Raw genomic sequence first — 15,036 nt, 5'->3', positions numbered from 1 at the left:
TATTCTCCCCTCGCTTCTCAGACCTTTTACGACAGAAAAGCTCCTTTTTGCGCCCAGTTGCTAAGATACCGGCGTCTGACCCCGCCTCTTTTCCCGCTATCAACTTCGTGATTGGTCCCCGGCCTCCTTGCCGTTAAGCGGCAGCGGCTGTCACAACGACATGTCAATAAAGCAGGAAAGCGGACGATAACGTTTCTAATGTTAAGTCACGTTCAAAATGGCGTTATTTAGTTACATTTGTAATGAATAAATATGTGTAAATATGAGGTTTATCAACCCCTGGCGGACTTGAATGTAAGTTTCATCCCAATGTTTCCCCCCGCTAGCTTGCGGAGGCTGCTTTGTACTCGTAGTTGACAGCTTTGATGTTTAGCTGCTAAATTAGCATCGTAGTGAGGTTTATTCTATATTTCTTTTACATTCCATGGCGTAAAATGTATTAAATGTCGCGTTATCGCTCGCTAAGTAAACCAAGCATTATCATGACATTACTGTTCGACAGCATTTAAAGCATGTACTGTACGTGTAAATAATTGCTTCCTCGTTAACAACAACAACAACAATCTTAACTAGTTATAGTTGCATTGTAATGGCGAAAGTCCCTCAAACGCTATTTTAATGTTCATATTATTTTGTGAGACCTTTTGCACAAGCTGATCAAAAAAATGCAATGAAATGTGACACAACGTCAATGTTTTTTTTTTGTGTGTGCAGGTTATGTCAACTTGTATTGTTTGACTCCTCAAACATGGATAAAGAAATGGATTCTCAGAGGAGGTAAGTATAAAGTAGTCTAGTGAATCCCAACAATGTCACTCGAATTGCTTCGGGCAGTGTTTTTCAACCTTTTCTGAGCCAAGGCACATTTTTTTTAATTGAAAAAAAAAATCCCAACAGCAGAAAACATTAAAAAAAACGAAACTCAGCAGCCAATATTGACAGGAAAAAGTCGTTCTCGCAATTGTTGGATATGAATTCAAACCATAAGTGTACAGCTCTGGTAATGGGTACATTCGCACCCACATGCACAAATGTACTTCAAAATGTAACAATCAAAATAAATATGACTTTTTTTTTGTTTACTAGGGCAGTGTTTTTCAACCTTTTTTCAGCCAAAGCACATTTTTTGCGTTGAAAAAATGCGGAGGCACACCACCAGCGGGAATCATTAAAAAACAAAAAACAGTTGACAGTAAAAAGTGTTTGTCGCAATTGTTGGATATGACTTTAAAGCATAACCAAGCATGCATCACTATAGCTCTTGTCTCAAAGTAGGTGTACTGTCACAACCTGTCACATCACACCCTGACTTATTTTGAGGTTTTTGCTGTTTTCCTGTGCGTAGTGTTTTAGTTCTTTTCTTGCGCTCCTATTTCGGTGGCTTTTTCTGTCTTTTTTTTTTGTATTTTCCTGTAGCAGTTTCATGTCTTCCTTTAAGCGATATTTCCCGCATCTACTTTGTTTTAGCAATCAAGAATATTACAGTTGTTTGTATCCGTCTTTGTGAGGACATTGTTGATTGTCATGTCATGTTCGGATGTACATTGCCTTTGCTCCACAGTAAGTCTTTGCTGTCGTCCAGCATTCTGTTTTTGTTTACTTTGTAGCCAGTTCAGTGCATAGCCTTCCCTACGCTTTAATGCCTTTTCTTAGGGGCACTCACCTTTTGTTTATATAGACAGCACAGACACTCAACAACAACACATCATTTGCAGACTATAATTGCTGGTTTGCAAAAAAGATTTTTAACCCAAACAGGTGAAATTAGATAATCTCCCAGGGCACACCAGACTGTATCTCACGGCACACTAGTGTGCCGCGGCACAGTCGTTGAAAAACACTGTACTAGGGCATGCATGTATAATACGCATTAGTTTGACCATTTAAAAGCAACGATAATAAAAAGGAGATGCTTGGAAATAGCATAAAAATGCCCCAAAAACTTGGAAAAACGCGATTCATAGCGGTACTTTTTGGTGTAACCATCATGAGCGTTCTTCTGTTCGGGTATATTTCTTTTATATTTTGATAAAATCATCATAAATAGTAGTGATGGGTTGATGAGGCGTCATGAAGCGTTTCGACACATTGCAAAACTGTATTGATACTGTGTCGATACTGTGTCACTAAATACTGACATCTGCTGGACATTAAAAATCCCTACAGGCAACCTATGGACCGACTCAACTGACACTGATTTTATGACCTAGTACAGTGGTTCTCAAATGGGGGTACGCGAACCCCTGGGGGTACTTGAAGGTATGCCAAGGGGTACGTGAGATTTAAAAAAAATATTCTACAAATAGCAACAATTCAAAAATCCTTTATAAATATATTTATTGAATAATACTTCAACAAAATATGAATGTAAGTTCATAAACTCTGTGAAGCACAAGCTCAGGTTTGTCACTAAAATGTCTGTCAAAAAGAACTGTGAAAAGAAATGCAACAATGCAATATTCAGTGTTGACAGCTAGATTTTTTGTGGACATGTTCCATAAATATTGATGTTAAAGATTTATTTTTTTTGTGAAGAAATGTTTAGAATTAAGTTCATGAATCCAGATGGATCTCTACTACAATCCCCAAAGAGGGCACTTTAAGTTGATGATTACTTCTTACTTCTATGTGTAGAAATCTTTATTTATAATTGAATCACTTGTTTATTTTTCAACAAGTTCTTAGTTATTTTTATATCTTTTTTTTACAAATAGTTCAAGAAAGACCACTACAAATGAGCAATATTTTGCACTGTTATACAATTTAATAAATCAGAAACTGATGACATAGTGCTGTATTTTACTTCTTTATCTTTTTTTTTTTCCAACCAAAAATGCTTTGCTCTGATTAGGGGGTACTTGAATTAAAAAAAAATTCACAGGGGGTACATTGCTGAAAAAAAGTTGAGAACCACTGACCTAGTATATACAATAATATAAACCAAGTCATTGTATTTCATTTAGGATTATTTCATAACTTCATTTAAATAAAAATATATTTTTTGTCTTTTTTTAGATACAGTCAATAAATAATGTGAACATGTATCATAACATGGAAATCTAAGAGAACGTGTTGTGAATGAGGATGCTTGTGGACCTGGAAATTATTATTATTATTTTTTTTACACATTTTTATTTAAAAAAAAAAAACAGTTTTTCCAATGTATTCAATTTTAGACGCTTTCTCTTCTTAGTTATTATTTCTCCGGCTGTAGAAAAGACCCGATCACAGGGCACAGAGGAGGCGTCAGTGCGACACAGTTCGCGTATCGGTCACGTGACCAAAACAGCTCATGATCGGTCACGTGACTTTCTAAAAGCGGTACGCGCACCGACACAGGGTTTCGCTCTATGAGCTCGACGCATGCGCTGATGCATCGGTGTTGCCGGACCCATCACTAATAAATAGGTATTGATCAATCTTTAACCTGTGTGTATTTGATTTCAGTTTGCTTTTGACATCTTATTTAGAATTGTAGTTGAAACTTTTACAACCTTGTGTTGCGCTCATGATGGCGTAACCGATTATTTTGAATATTTATTCCCTTTTTTACATTTAGTATATTTAAATATACAGTGTTTTATGCTTTTTTCTTTTTGGAACATGTACTATACATATAATACAATAAAGTCCCATATAAAATTATGTTTTTAGCAATACTTTAATTTTGCTTTTGAAAGTAACACTCCAATAACCATTAGTGGAGCTGTACACATTTTCAACCATGCATCACTATAGCTCTTGTCTAAAAGTAGGTGTACTGTCACGACCTGTCACATCATGATTTATTTGGAGTTTTTTGGTGTTTTCCTGTGTGTCGTGTTTTAGTTCTTGTCGTGCGCTCCTATTTTGTTGTTGATTGTCATGTCATGTGCGAATGTACTTTGTGGACGCCGTCTGCTCCACACGCTGTAAGTCTTTGCTGTCGTCCAGCATTCCGTTTTTCTTTACTTTGCAGCCAGTTTAGTTTTAGCTTCGTTTTGCATAGCCATACCTAAGCTTCAATGCCTTTTCTTAGCGTCACTTACCTTTTGTTTATTTTTGGTTTAAGCATTAGATACCTTTTTACCTGCACGCTGCCTCCTGCATATTGTGTTCACGACAAACCCCGAGGCACATTGTTTTCATCGAAAAAAATCCCACCAGCAGAAAACATAAAAAAATGAAACTCAGCAGCCGATATTGACAGTAAAAAGTATTTCTCGCAATTGTTGGATATGAATTCAAACCATAACCAATCATGCGTCACTATAGCTCTTGTCTCAAAGTAGGTGTACTGTCACGACCTGTCACATCATGATTTATTTGGAGTTTTTTGGTGTTTTCCTGTGTTTAGTGTTTTAGTTCTTGTCTTGCGCTCCTATTTTGGTGTTGATTGTCATGTCACGTACGGATGTACTTTGTGGACGCCGTCTGCTCCACACGCTGTAAGTCTTTTTGATTGATTGATTGAAACTTTTATTAGTAGATTGCACCGTACAGTACATATTCCGTACAATTGACCACTAAATGGTAACACTCGAATACGTTTTTCAACTTGTCCACGTTAATCAATTCATGGTACAAATATATACTGTCAGCATAATACAGTCATCACACAAGTTCATCATCAGAGTATATACATTGAATTATTTACAATCTGGGTGGTGGGGGGGTTTAGATTGGGTTGCTATCAGCATTATTCAGTCGTCAACAATTATATCATCTGAGAAATGGACATTGTAACAGTGTAGGTCTGACTTGGTAGGATATGTACAGCGAGTGGTGAACTTAGTGGGCTCAGAAAGCATAAGAACAAGTATATACATTTGATTATTTACAATCCGGGGAGGTGGGATGTGGTGGGGGGAGGGTGTTAGTCTCGGGTTGTAGCTGCCTGGAGGTGTTCTTTTAGTGCGGTTTTGAAGGAGGATAGAGATGCACTTTCTTTTACACCTGTTGGGAGTGCATTCCATATTGATGTGGCATAGAAGGAGAATGAGTTAAGACCTTTGTTAGATCGGAATCTGGGTTTAACGTGGTTTGTGGAGCTCCCCTTGGTGTTGTGGTTATGGCGGTCATTTACGTTCTGGAAGTAGTTTGACTTGTACTTCGGTATCAGGGAGGTGTAGCGAAGTTTATAGACTAGGCTCAGTGCAAGTTGTTTTACTCTGTCCTCCACCCTGAGCCAGCCCACTTTAGAGAAGTGGGTAGGAGTGCGGTGTGATCTGGGGTGGAGGTCTAGAAGTAACCTGACTAGCTTGTTCTGGGATGTTTGGAGTCTAGATTTGAGGGTTTTGGAGGTGCTGGGGTACCAGGAGGTGCTTTGCTGTCGTCCAGCATTCCGTTTTTGTTTACTTTGCAGCCAGTTCAGTTTTAGCATCGTTTTGCATAGCCATACCCAACCTTCAATGCCTTTTCTTAGTGACACTTACCTTTTGTTTATTTTTGGTTTAAGCTTTAGATACCTTTTTACATGCACGCTGCCTCCTGCATATTGTGATCACGACAAACCATCTACAAAGCTATTTGCTACCTGCTCCCACCTACTGATATGCCGAGCTCTAGACAGCACAGACACTCAACGACGGCACATTTGCGGATTATAATTACCGTATTTTTCGGACTATAAATTGCTCCGGAGTATAAATCGCACCTGCCGAAAATGCACAATAAAGAAGAAAAAAAACATATATACGTCGCACTGGAGTATAAGTCGCATTTTTGGGGGAAATGTATTTGATAAAAGCCAACACCAAGAATAGACATTTGAAAGGCAATTTAAAATAAATAAAGAATAGTGAACAACAGGCTGAATAAGTGTACGTTATATGAGGCATAAATAACCAACTGAGAACGTGCCTGGTATGTTAACGTAACATATTATGGTAAGAGTCATTCAAATAACTATAACATATAGAACATGCTATACGTTTACCAAACAATCTGTCACTCCTAATCGCTAAATCCCATGAAATCTTCCTCCACGGTGTCGCTCCTGGTATGCGCTGCTAGCGTCCATTCTTTCTGCTGCTCGATCACCGTTTTCTGGTGCATATTTCACTACGTCCAGCTTGTAATCTGCAGTATATGATTTCCTTTTCGGTGCCATTTTAGTTCAGTCCTTCTCGGTTTTTATAAGTTACCGCCAATGTTGCTGTGATCTATTTTAATAGCTCCGGCAGTAGCGTATAGCATATAGCAGTTAGCATTCCAAAACCCACAATGCATTTCTGCCATGACCCGCCCCCACCGAATTCTTATTGGTTGGCGTGTGAGTGACGATTGCGGACATTTTCTTTGTCGCTCACGCGAATGAGATAAATAATATTATTTGATATTTTACGGTAATATGTTAATAATTTCACACATAAGTCGCTCCGGAGTATACGTCGCACCCACGGCCAAACTATGAAAAAAACCTCGACTTATAGTCTGAAAAATACGGTACTGGATTGCAAAAAATATTTTTAACCCAATTATGTGAAATTACATAATCTCCCACGGCACACCAGACTGTATCTCACGGCACACTAGTGTGCCGCGGCACAGTGGTTGAAAAACACTGGCTTAGGGCACCTGGGGGCCAGATCTGGCCCCCAGGTGACCTTTTAATTTAATTTGGCCCGCCGCTACCATTTAGCGTCGCCCGCCACAATCATTTAATTTATCCTGCCAAATCATTAAATGTGGACCGTCATAAATGTGCCCCAATGCATCATTTAAGGTGGGCCGCCATATTTATTCTTTACATTTTTACAGAAAAATGCATTGCATGTACAAATACCCAAAACCAATGAAGTTGGCACGTTGTGGAAATGGTAAATAAAAACAAAATACAATGATTTGCAAATCCTTTTCAACCTATATTCAATTGAACAGACTGCAAAGACAAGACACTTAACGTTTGAACCGGAAAACTTTATTTTTTGCAAATATTAGCTCATTTGGAATTTGATGGCTGCAACATGTTTCATAAAAGCTGGCACAAGTGGCTAATTGGGAACAGGTGGGTGCCATGATTGGGTATAAAATCAGCTTCCATGAAATGCTCAGTCATTCACAAACAAGGATGGGGCGAGGGTCACCACTTTGTCAAGAAATGCGTGAGCAAATTGTCCAACAGTTTAAGAACAACATTTCTTAATGGGCTATTGCAAAGAATTGAGGCATTTCACCATCTACAGTCCGTAATATCAACAAAAGGTTCAGAGAATCTGAAGAAAGCAAGGCCGAAAACCAACACTGAATATACCGGTATTAACTATAGTACCTGTATTTCACCCAGCTCTGGTTCATATTTATATATATTCAGAAGCGGCCCTCTGATGGCGGCCATAAATGCAATGTGGCCCTCAATGAAAAGACCCTTTGGTGTTTTGCAGTGTGACTGGTGATAGCCAAGCTGAAGTTGAGCTCTTCTGTCCAACCCCTGAGCAAGATGGAGATTGTTTTCAAAGCGAAGACATGGCCTCCTCTCAGGCTTTAATGGACTCTTTGAGTGACTCTGGGCTTTCTAGCATAAGAAGTAGCCCGGCTCCAACGCAATGTTCTAACGGACAGAAATCCAAGAGACCTACTTCCTCACACAGTCCTCAACCTGTGAAAACCACCGGTGTTGTCGCACACTCTCACGATCCCGCCTGCTGCCTCAGTCCAAAGAAGGGCGTGGGTCCCTCCAAAGACGTGGAGATGCCAAGTCCCGGCAGCCCCGTTGGTAAGACGCCGCTCGTCAGCAACTCTGCAAACAACCACGGAGATGGCGCCAATGCTGTTGTGGAAGAGTGTTTGGTGAGAGTTTGTTCTGATGCTGGAGGTCTGGCCAACATGAGGGCTCAGCGGGTTTCCATGGGAACTGGTGATGCCGGGACGGCAGATGGTAGCGACACATCCGATATGAGTCAGGATTTGATTATCAACCAGTCGACATCTGAAAGGTATCTGCAGCCTGTATAGCTAATTATTTTGGATGATCTACTCCTCCTGTTCTTTACTGGTTTTGTTGAATTGCAGGGTTTCATCCCCTGCCTGTGACCAGATTAGAGAATGGCTTGGGACACCCATAGATGAGCTGAACAGGATGCCCCAGTGTGCCCCACCGCTGTCCCACCTGAAAGCAGTGCCTAACCACACCGTTACAGTCAGGGTGAGCAGAACTTGTATTCTTTTCCGTCTTTAGAACTTGTAGAAATTGTGAAGCAAACGCAAAAAAAAAAAAAGTTCCTCATTGTAAATCATGGACATTTGAATTGCACTGCAATCTCCAAAATGCCCCAACAAGTAGTGCAATTTGGAATTCATCCTTTGGGGAAAATGATAAAAAGAAAAAAGACATGACATTTAAATGTATTGTCATTACAAAAGCACCAGTGCAAGGTAACAAAATAAATTTTTGCATCTAAGTGCAATAAACTGCAAAAGTTCACGCTGCTTGAGTCATTGTTTCCAGTCGGCCCTTTTAAGCGACGGACACACTGTTCCCGAAAAGCAGCAACAACGGTAGAAATCCACACTTGTAAGCTTCATCACAAAACTTGGTCAGATCTTAGTAAGTAGTACATAACAATATGTAGTTTGTTTTGTACTGAAATTGCTGACTTCGTGATGTCTTTTGTATTCGTGGTCGTTTTTGAACTCTCTAGCGATCAAAGCTGGTTGTTAATACACGTACCACTTCATTTGACCTGTAAAGCAGTAGTTCTCAACCTTTTTTCAGTGATGTACCCACTGTGAACATTTTTTTAATTCAAGTACCCCCTAATGAGAGCAAAGCATTTTTGGTTGAAAAAAAGAGATAAAGAAGTAAAGTACAGCACTATGTCATCAGTTTCTGATTTATTAAATTATATAACAGTGCAAAATATTGCTCATTTGTAGTGGTCTTTCTTGAACTATTTGGAAAAAAAGATATAAAAATAACTAAAAACTTGTTGAAAAATAAACAAGTGATTCAATTATAAATAAAGATTTCTACACATAGAAGTAATCAACAACTTAAAGTGCCCTCTTTGGGGATTGTAATAGAGATCCATCTGGATTCATGAACTTAATTCTAAACATTTCTTCACAAAAAAAGAAGTCTTTAACATCAATATTTATGGAGCATGTCCACAAAAAATCTAGCTGTCAACGCTGAATATTGCATTGTTGCATTTCTTTTCACAGTTCTTTTTGACAGACATTTTAGTGAGTAACCTGAGCTTGTGCTTCACAGAGTTTATGAACTTACATTCATATTTTGTTGAAGTATTATTCAATAATATATATTTATAAGGGATTTTTGAATTGTTGCTATTTTTAGAATATTAACAAAAAATCTCACGTACCCCTTGGCATACCTTCAAGTACCCCCAGGGCATACTTGCCAACCTTGAGACCTCGGATTTCGGGAGGTGGGGGGTGGGGGCGTGGTTGGGGGTGGGACGGGGGCGTGGTTAAGAGGGGAGGAGTATATTGACAGCTTGAATTCACCAAGTCATGTATATATATATATATATATATATCTACATCCTGAAAATATGCAAACAAAACTGTGTTTAGATAATTGATACTTCAAACTTGCATAAATAAATATTAAGGAATATAACATAACTTGGCTTCTGAGAGCTTCAAAATGTAATGAATAAAATGCTAAAGTTGTTGATAAACCAGCAATTATTTTAATAATTAAATATGGTCATTTTAAATGAATTATTATGATAATTTGAAATTAATTATTTCTGATATGTTTATTTTAATGTATAATTCTATGGCTGGATGTAATAAGGAGTCAGAAAAAATACAAATAAAAATACAATTAATTTTGATGTTTTTAGCAAAATATAGTAAAATTTTATTTATTTATTTATTTTTTTAATTTAATAAATATATTTATTTTTAGGTAAGATAAACATAATAATACAATCTATCTCTAGTCTGGATGATTTAGTTCTTGTCACCCTGTTGTCCTCCCGTCATAAAAAAAAAGGCTTTCCTCACTCAGGTCGCATGGAGCTGGAGGGAGCGTGGCCTCCAGCTCCGGCTGAAAATCGGGAGATTTTCGGTAGAATATTTGTCCCGGGAGGTTTTCGGGGAAGGCGCTGAATTTCGTGAGTCTCCCGGAAAATTCGGGAGGGTTGGCAAGTATGCCCCAGGGGTACGCGTACCCCCATTTGAGAACCACTGCTCTAAAGGGTTAACGCCACACCTTAGATTTATTTACGTTGAGCCAGAGTCATTGTGTGCAATGTTTGCTGTGGCTGTTGTTTAGTTACTATATACGTTAATGTCTGTAGCTTATTGTGTGAAATTGAATATATTAACACTAAACCTTCTATTTTATTTATGTAAAATACACAATGGACATTACTAATGTAAAATACACAATGGAAATTTTTACTTTTGTAATGGTTATTTCATGATTATATTTTCAGTCTTACAAACCTAAGTGAAGGAAGAAGTGTAAAGAAATACAACTGAGGAAGGAAAATAATTCAAAAGAAGAAACATCAATCATCAACAAAACTTCTGTTTCTTCATGTTGTTAGCTATCTGTCCAACGGCACACGCTGGTATCGAGTTGCGAGGGCAGAATAATGAGTTTATTGACAGTGCAGTGTGAAAGCTGATGTGTTTACTTTGCAATTAGGTAAGGCTGAAACGACGCGTCGACGTAGTCGACGTCATCGGTTACGTAAATACGTCCACGCCGTTTTTGTGCGTCGACGGGTCGCATATTTACGTCACACTACCGTCATGGCGGAGCGCAAAGCAGACTATGTGAGCGGTGCGAGGGGAAAAAAGCACGCCAAAAGTCGTCAAAAGTGTGGGAGTATTTCAATAAACGGCCTTATAATGTTGTAGCGGCGAACAGCTGTCTCGTCAGCTGACGCGCGAGCTCGCAGCCGTGGCTGCTTAGTAACCAGCCAAACCCCACTTAATAAAATAATATTTTATCTTAGAGCACATCCGCATCCCTATTCACCCAGGCAACCCCAGGAAATGTATATAATTTGGCATTATTTCGGCCAGTCGGCTTATATGATCAGAGCCGATCAGTTTACGTTCACGCGCAGGTATAACGCGGCGCGCTTCCGTCTCATCTGCTGGTGCGCGAGCCCGGTAATTAGACCGCTGTGTCAAATCAAGGAGTACAAAAGACGCCAGCGCAGAGTGGAAAAATGTTTAGTTCATTACAGATAACCCAGAGTTGTGCCAAAAGTGTACCAAAACCAAAAGCTGAACGGACAGCCGGTAAGATTGCACTTTAGTTCTCTTTGTGGGGGTGGCGCACCTGTTGCGCTGGTGAGATGGGGGGGGAGTTGTGTGCATGTAGCGTGCTTAGTCTGGAGGCTAAATACACACGGTGTTTTATGTAACTGTTGTTTAGTAAGGAAGTGTTGATATTCTTTGCTTAGTTTGATAAATGTTGGAGCAGTTTGCTTCATCAGGAGGGTGAAGTCGCTCAACTTAAAGTGTTGGATTTAACTGTGTTGGATCATTAGCTGCTGGTGAGGGCATAGAAAAAGGGGCATTTTTCTACCAGTAGACAGCGTTTAAGATTGAGTGTTTCACTGCTAAATTAATAATATATTTATATTGAATATGGATTTTAAATATGTATCTAAATAGGTGGTTATTTGGTTAGGTATTTATGTATTTGCATATTGGGTTTTCTGCTGCATTTATCAGTGTTTCTGGGTTTAAATGTATTTTATATGTATCTTGGTGCATTTATGTTGAGACAATTTATTTAAAATCTGTTTTAACTTAAAGGTAAAAGATGTGTCCATGTTCTGGCACTTGTTTAATGGTTAAGAGTTTGATAGCCTAATTAATAATTGTAAATTATGGGATTGATAATTGATTGATTTTTTACAGCATGTTAATCTTGTGGTGTTTTGTCCTTAAAGGTAGATAGGTTTATACTATTGCAGAATATTAAGATTTACACTGGATGTTTACTTTTATATTTGCACATTAAAAAGCAAATAAGCTACTTTTAATTTTGTTAAATGTTTACATTGTTACAGAATATTTTGTCATGTTGTTGTCAATGTTGACTGAGTGGCCATACTTTTTTTTTTGTAAATAAAAGTCATGCCGTTTGAAAAAACTGGCCTACATTTATTTTTTCATCTTCATTTTAAATAAAAAAATAATCGGTAAAAGGAAAAATAATCTATAGATTAATCGAAAAAAATAATCTATAGATTAACCGATTAATCGAAAAAAATAAAATAATATATAGATTAATCGATAGAAAAATAATCGTTAGCTGCAGCCTTACAATTAGGTAAACACAGTCTCAAAGGAATGTAACCTCAGACTGAGGCAATTTCTGACAAAACATCCAAATTTCGAGCCTTTGGGCTTTTGAAACTGCGGCCCTCTTCAATATGTAGTTGAATAGCCTTGGCCTATAGGGAGGGGCAGCCCTGGTAATAAGTACGACAGTTAAGAATGTAAAAAACAATGTCAAAACGTTGAAAAATAATAACAATTTTTATGATGCCAAAATAATTAACTTTATTTCCCATGGGGAAAATTGTTTTGAAATGAACTTGGAAGCCTCACAGAACTGGGTGTGTTTTACATTAGAGGTTCCTCTGTAATCGGTTCCAGTGTCAAATCTTTAGTTACTGTACAGGCAATTTTTAAAGCAACTTTTTACCATCATTATCCGTCAAATATTTGTAAAACTGAGTTAATCACTGTACTGTACGCTATTGTATTGTACTGTACCCTCTTTTAACAAATGAGGAAGGTGTGTCACACTAATGTAATGTAAAAGCCTAAAGCAATTTAACACATTAATAATAAGGAAGGCTGTACATAGCAGCTGACAGTTTATTTGGTGGCTTGCAGCTAGTATCTGGACTGTGAGTGTGGTGGTCAGGGCCTAGTCTAATAAAATACCTACTCAGTGTATGCATGTACTTGTTCCCAAAGTATTCAACCCTTGAATACATCATGTCTTTTTGTTTCTCAATGTTACAGACAGATCTACTCAGCGAGGGAGAGGTGCCTGTCCCCTACCCCGGCAAGTTCAAGGACGCGTGGGACGACGTGTCCGTGAAGATGCCTTGCTCTGAGAAGAATCTGTTTCCGATGGACACGGAGGTCTGATTATTTCTTCCACCACAACATCCAATCCAAACACAAAGCGAGAGTAGTTGCATTCAGGTTTTTTTTCCCAAATAGGATGGAGGTGGCGTTCAGAGTCGGTGGGAGTTAATCCACTCCACCTTGCAAGGAGGGTTCAAAAGTTCCCTGGATGTGAGGGTAAGACAGATTTGCGAAAATCATCTGGATCCAGTTAGGCAGAAACAGCATTTTAAAGCACTTCTCATTTTATATTTTGGTCTTTACAGCAACTTCACATTTTTGATTATTGTCCATCATGTGCACTAAAATAATGAATAATGACACCCTTGTAAGTCACAACTGTCCACAAGGTGGCGGTGTTGATATCACCAGGGGTCGGCAACCCAAAATGTTGAAGGAGCCATATTGGACCAAAAATACAAAAACAAATCTGTCTGGAGCCGCAAAAAATTAAAAGCCATATTACATACAGATAGTGTGTCATGAGATATAAATTGAATTAAGAGGACTTAAAGGAAACTAAATGACCTCAAATAAAGCTACAAATGAGGCATAATGATGCAATATGTACATATTGCTAGCCTAAATAGCATGTTAGCATTGATTAGCTTGCAGTCATGCACTGACCAAATATGTCTGATTAGCACTCCACACAAGTCAATAACATCAGCGAAACTCACCTTTGTGCATTCATGCACAACCTTAAAAGTTTGGTGGACAAAATAAGACCGAAACAGAAGTGGCATAAAACACGTCCTAGAAAGTCGGGGAAAGTTATACATGTAAACAAACTACGGTGCGTTCAAGGACCGCCATAATTAGTAGGACAAAACGGCGCTTGCCAAATACTCGAATCAGTGAAGCATGTTTAATATCAACAGTGTGCTTTATAACAATTAGGGAGGTTTGTGTCATGTTTGTCCTTCTACAGAAACCATATTAAAACAAAAAATATATATATTTCCCCCTCATCTTTTCCATTTTTCATACATTTTTGAAAAAGCTCCAGAGAGCCACTAGGGCGGCTCAAGAGCCGCGGGTTGCCGAACCCTGGACTATACTATGACTTGTAATATGCAGTGTTATTTAATACAAACAAACAATTCAATGTACATTAGTACCAATGTTCCCTCTAAGGTGCGCTCAAGCGTCCTCTGCGCACGGCAAATCTATGCCACGCACAAAATCAAATAAAAAAATAAGCGCATACCAATTTTCGACACGACACGGACACGACAGAGAAAACAGTTTTCGTCATCATTGTTCAAATATTGTAACGTCTGTCAAGACGCTTCGAGGACATGAATTCCATCGATCACTTTACTGAGCAAAACTCTTTATTGTCGGCCATAAACACATCACCAAAACATTAGTAAAAAAAATTATATCTAGCAAAACTGGTCATTTTCTGCAGTACAAACCAGACCAAAAGCAACTTTGTTATATCAACAGCAGCCGCTCGCTCTTTCTCACTTGCGCCAACACATGCACATATGGCACTTAGCCAGTGATGCGTTTACAGCCACACAAAAAGTCGGACAACTCCAACACCACACGTAAAGTGGAATTCCAGGTCGTTACACTATGATTTACCAATCAAATGTGTGCTTATTCTAGCGTCATTTATTAGGAATCTTAATTTATAAATATTAATCATGAAATGCTGTTAGTATATTAAATAAATACTAATAAAAATATATTTTTTACAAACAGAAAGTTGCAGGAATGTACATATGATCCCCTGCTTACATCTCATTGTGCAACATGTGAATGTTTTAATGGGAACTAAATACATGTCACAATATATGTCTGAAAGGGGTACAAATTATTTCCAAAGCAGGACCTCCACCCAGACAAACAATACAAGTACACAGTTCATGAAAAACAATATTTTTGGTTATTGTCATTGTAAGTGGGCCTAAACACTTATATTAGAAAATAACCTCATGGAAATGACTGCTGTCATTTGAT

The 15,036-nt window shown here is 38.3% G+C and overlaps 1 protein-coding gene across 2 annotated transcripts in view; it reads left to right on the top strand.

The window, feature by feature from the left end:
• Positions 1-150: 150 nt before the first annotated feature.
• The window catches only part of parga (poly (ADP-ribose) glycohydrolase a), a 64,244-nt gene continuing 49,358 nt past the window's right edge, over positions 151-15,036 (top strand). Inside the window, exons 1-7 of one of the 2 annotated variants that reach the window (XM_061939959.2) lie at positions 151-294; positions 715-777; positions 7,365-7,696; positions 7,796-7,916; positions 7,993-8,125; positions 12,958-13,080; positions 13,162-13,242. In XM_061939959.2, the coding sequence (XP_061795943.1) occupies positions 293-294; positions 715-777; positions 7,365-7,696; positions 7,796-7,916; positions 7,993-8,125; positions 12,958-13,080; positions 13,162-13,242 (855 nt within the window). In that variant the 5' untranslated portion in view covers positions 151-292. Of the gene's footprint in view, positions 295-714; positions 778-7,364; positions 7,917-7,992; positions 8,126-12,957; positions 13,081-13,161; positions 13,243-15,036 lie in introns of both variants that reach the window. The other variant, XM_061939916.2, reaches the window with a different exon arrangement.

The sequence above is a fragment of the Nerophis lumbriciformis genome, linkage group LG02 (genome assembly GCF_033978685.3).
Source record: "Nerophis lumbriciformis linkage group LG02, RoL_Nlum_v2.1, whole genome shotgun sequence".
NCBI lineage: Eukaryota > Metazoa > Chordata > Actinopteri > Syngnathiformes > Syngnathidae > Nerophis > Nerophis lumbriciformis.
Note: the sequence above shows the minus strand (reverse complement) of the source record. Positions and strands in the feature narration are given on the sequence as shown.